The sequence below is a fragment of the Sinocyclocheilus anshuiensis genome, unplaced genomic scaffold (assembly GCF_001515605.1).
Source record: "Sinocyclocheilus anshuiensis isolate Anshui unplaced genomic scaffold, SAMN03320099.WGS_v1.1 scaffold1566, whole genome shotgun sequence".
Taxonomy (NCBI): domain Eukaryota; kingdom Metazoa; phylum Chordata; class Actinopteri; order Cypriniformes; family Cyprinidae; genus Sinocyclocheilus; species Sinocyclocheilus anshuiensis.
In genome coordinates, this window is record NW_015546165.1 from 78,781 (window position 1) to 83,471 (window position 4,691).

At 43.3% G+C, this 4,691-nt stretch overlaps 1 protein-coding gene across 1 annotated transcript in view; it reads left to right on the top strand.

Moving 5' to 3' along the window:
* The window catches only part of LOC107701355 (uncharacterized), a 36,830-nt gene extending 35,529 nt beyond the window's left edge, over nucleotides 1-1,301 (top strand). Inside the window, exon 28 of the mRNA XM_016503343.1 lies at nucleotides 797-1,301. Within this exon, the coding sequence (XP_016358829.1) occupies nucleotides 797-885 (89 nt within the window). The 3' untranslated portion in view covers nucleotides 886-1,301. The remainder of the gene's footprint in view (nucleotides 1-796) is intronic.
* The last annotated feature ends 3,390 nt before the right edge of the window (nucleotides 1,302-4,691 follow it).

Below are 4,691 nucleotides of genomic sequence, written 5' to 3' on the forward strand. Positions count from 1 at the left end.
GATATTTAGATCACTTTATATCAGTATCTGCTGAACTGTACTGTTATAAAGATCTGTATCAGACTATACGAGCCATAAAAGCCTGATGGAGCAAATGTGATACAAAACATAAAACACACACTTTTTTTTATATTTTGTAATCAAACAATCTTCTGAAGTTTGAACCAAGAAATAGATTAAAAAATAAATAAATAATTCTAAAGGCTCAACAAACTGTTCAATTATACAAAAAAGTCTAAAGGATCAGTAAACTCTTCCATTACACAAAACAAAAGTTTGGATTACAAAAAAAATAAAAAATAAACAATCCTAAAGGTTAAATGTACGCTATTAAGGCTTTCAAATGTCTTTCCTCATAGACTTCACTTCATTATAAGAGTTTTAGTGTAAACACGTTTGTTTTTGCAAACCAGGGAATGAGACGTTAATTAATTGTCTGCAGTAATTATGTTTGAGTTGTATTTGAGTCAGAACATTCCTTAAACAGCCTTATGGAGACACAGCATAACTTGTGACATAAACTCATTAAGTGTTTTCTTAAAGAGTCCAGTGAGGAAAAACAAAGCCTCCTCATGAATCCACAGGACTGATGTTAAAGTTGTGTTTGGCAGCATGAGCCTGCAGCGCCACCTGCTGGATGAGAATGTTTTGCATAAAGAAAACTAAGCATATTTGATGAGCCATTATTATTTTCTTTTGCATTGTGACATTTAAGCACTTTATGCAAAAAAAAAAAAAAGTGCTAAAAATCATGACAGTGTTTTCCTTTCTATGATCTCTCTCTGTTTCTCTGCAGGAGGTCAACAGTTCGACAAACACCAGATTATTCTGAACGAATTCCACGCAGACAAACTGAATCAGCGCTGGTCTCTGGAGATCCTCTGAGCTCTGCTGCGGAGCTGCGCCAGGTGGACCGGCACCCTGTGAGGCAGCTGCACCAGAGGGACCATCAACTGTGGAAATCTCATTCTCATGAGAGCCAGTGGATTGAATATGACCATAATCCACTGGGCATCGTGTTATTATTTTACTTTTTTTTTTCAAGAACTCTCAGATTTGAGCGCACACTTGAACAATAATAACTATTTTCCTTTGTGTAAATTGCATGAACGTACGAATAATGGTAGTCCAAGGCACTATTCTTACGAGTTGAATCATCCCTTGCACCCAAAGAGCACCGAGACTAGAAACCTAATACCCCGTTCAGCACTTCTTTTGCATTCTTTATTTCGACGCATGAACGTACCTGTTTGGACATTGATCTCAGCTGTATTAAAACACAAGGCTTGTTTGTAAATAAATGCTTGTTGTGTGATCAGCTCTGTGCTGATTGGCTGTCAGGGGATTGGCTGGCTCCTGATTGGCTGTCAGGGGATTGAGGTGTTTTTTCATGGCACAAACCAGACTGTCTGTGGTTAAATGAGTGTGTGCCGTTGTTATCTGGATTCAGAACAGCCACATCCATGAGTTATGCAGTATTATGTGACACAACCATATAGTAGTCCAGTCAAGGCACAGCTGTAATTGTGACCTTTTATCTCACAATTCTGACTTTTTTCTTGTAATTCTGAGAATTGTTGATAGCATAAACTCTACATTTTAAGATATAAACTCGCAATTCTGAGAAAACAAAGTCAAAATTGCAAAATAAATAAATTCAGAATTGTGAGATATTAACTCGAAAAAAGTTGCAATTACATTTTTTATTAAAACAAACTCTGAATTGTGAGATGTAAAGTCAGAATTGCTGTTTTGTGTTCGTTTATTCTGTGGCGGAAATAAAAAGTGAGCAAAAATTATTTTAAAATCAATTACTGGGATTTTTTTATTAGGCTACACTGTAAAAAAAAAATCTACCTAACTTAAAAAACCTAGCAGTACAAGTATTATTAATTATAATGCACTAATATTTCAATGAAGAGCTCTTATTCAGGCTGGTTTTATAGTCATAAACAATGGTTTTCTCCTCTCTTTTGGATGTTGATAAATCTGTTCAGTGTGCTGTTTTTAGCTCTGCATGATTATGTTCAGGTGCATCTTTTAATTGCGTTGTTTTGTGAGCCATCAGAAAAGCCCAGACTATTTTAAGTCGCCTGTTCAGAACCACGGATGTAAAACAGCTGAAGCCGGCTTCATTTTTGCGTCAGTTTATAATTTTTGCAGTTTAAAATACTTTATTTCAAGTGTCAGAGCGGTTCAGGCTCTAATTTCATGAATGAGCGCTCACGCGCACACACACACACACACACACACACACACACACACGCACTCTCTCTCACACACACACTCTCTCTCACAGACACACACACACACACACACACGCACTCTCTCTCACACACACACTCTCTCTCACAGACACACACACACACACACACACGCACTCTCTCTCACACACACACTCTCTCTCACAGACACACACACACACACACACACGCACTCTCTCTCACACACACACTCTCTCTCACAGACACACACACACACACACACACGCACTCTCTCTCACACACACACTCTCTCTCACAGACACACACACACACACACACACGCACTCTCTCTCACACACACACTCTCTCTCACAGACACACACACACACACACACACGCACTCTCTCTCACACACACACTCTCTCTCACAGACACACACACACACACACACACGCACTCTCTCTCACACACACACTCTCTCTCACAGACACACACACACACACACACACGCACTCTCTCTCACACACACACTCTCTCTCACAGACACACACACACACACACACACGCACTCTCTCTCACACACACACTCTCTCTCACAGACACACACACACACACACACACGCACTCTCTCTCACACACACACTCTCTCTCACAGACACACACACACACACACACACGCACTCTCTCTCACACACACACTCTCTCTCACAGACACACACACACACACACACACGCACTCTCTCTCACACACACACTCTCTCTCACAGACACACACACACACACACACACGCACTCTCTCTCACACACACACTCTCTCTCACAGACACACACACACACACACACACGCACTCTCTCTCACACACACACTCTCTCTCACAGACACACACACACACACACACACGCACTCTCTCTCACACACACACTCTCTCTCACAGACACACACACACACACACACACGCACTCTCTCTCACACACACACTCTCTCTCACAGACACACACACACACACACACACGCACTCTCTCTCACACACACACTCTCTCTCACAGACACACACACACACACACACACGCACTCTCTCTCACACACACACTCTCTCTCACAGACACACACACACACACACACACGCACTCTCTCTCACACACACACTCTCTCTCACAGACACACACACACACACACACACGCACTCTCTCTCACACACACACTCTCTCTCACAGACACACACACACACACACACACGCACTCTCTCTCACACACACACTCTCTCTCACAGACACACACACACACACACACACGCACTCTCTCTCACACACACACTCTCTCTCACACACACTCTCTCTCTCACACACACACACACTCTCTCTCACACACACAGCCAGCATAATACTCTACCAGCTGTGTGTGTGTGTGAGTGGACTTTAGAAGTGCTGATGTGGTGTTGACCGAGCGGTGCCGCAGTAAATCCACCGGACAAAGCGCCGAGATTAGAGGCGACAAGAGCGGCTTCAGACCCGCAACACTGACCGTGTGTGTGTGTGTGTGTGTGTGTGTGAGTGAGGTGTGTGTGTGTGTGTGTGCGTGCGTGCGTGCGTGCGTGCGCGCGCGCGCGCGATTATTGTAATGTTTTTATCAGCTGTTTGGACTCTCATTCTGACGGCACCCATTCACTGCAGAGCATCCATTGCTGAGACACTGATGCAATGCTACATTTCTCCAAACCTGATGAAGAAACAAACTCATCTACATGTCATGATGGCCTGAGGGTGAGAACATTTTCATTTTTGGCTGAACTCTTCCTTTAAAATACAGTAAAATGGCCAAAGCGAGCACAAAGGGAACAGATGATTGGGTCTTCAGGGCCATCGCACACACACAATGACCATCAGAGACGAGCCGAATGAGGGAGCTGATTAAACTCTGTGTCTGAGAGAATCAGGGCAGCGCAGAACAAACAGACGCTCAGATTCAACCTCTCATCCACATGAGAATCAGATGAGATGAAGAGGCTTTCTGCATGGTTACTGGTTTTGGTGTGGCGTTCACACCTGATATGCAGGAATAGACTTTAAAGGGGTCATATGATGCGATTTCAATTTTTCCTTTCTCTTTGGAGTGTTACAAGCTCTTGGTGCATAAAGAAGATCTGTAAAGTTGCAAAGACTAAAGTCTCAAATCCAAAGAGATATTCTTTATAAAAGAATAACGCCTACCTAAAACGGCTCGTTCTAACACGCCCCCACATGTCTACGTCACGATGTGGGAAGATTAGCATTACGCCGCCCAAATGTTCACGCAAAGAAAGAAGGCGTAACTTTTATTCTCGCTGTAGTATCTCGCTGTAACTACTTTGGTTGGCCTTCCAAAAGAGGACGATATCTGCTTCGTCATGCCTGGAGCTGATCCGCGCTGGTTGCTGAGGAAATACTACAACTTTGCGCTGTGGATCACCGGATCGGCTTTCACCGTGGACGAAGCGGAGTCCAGCCCGG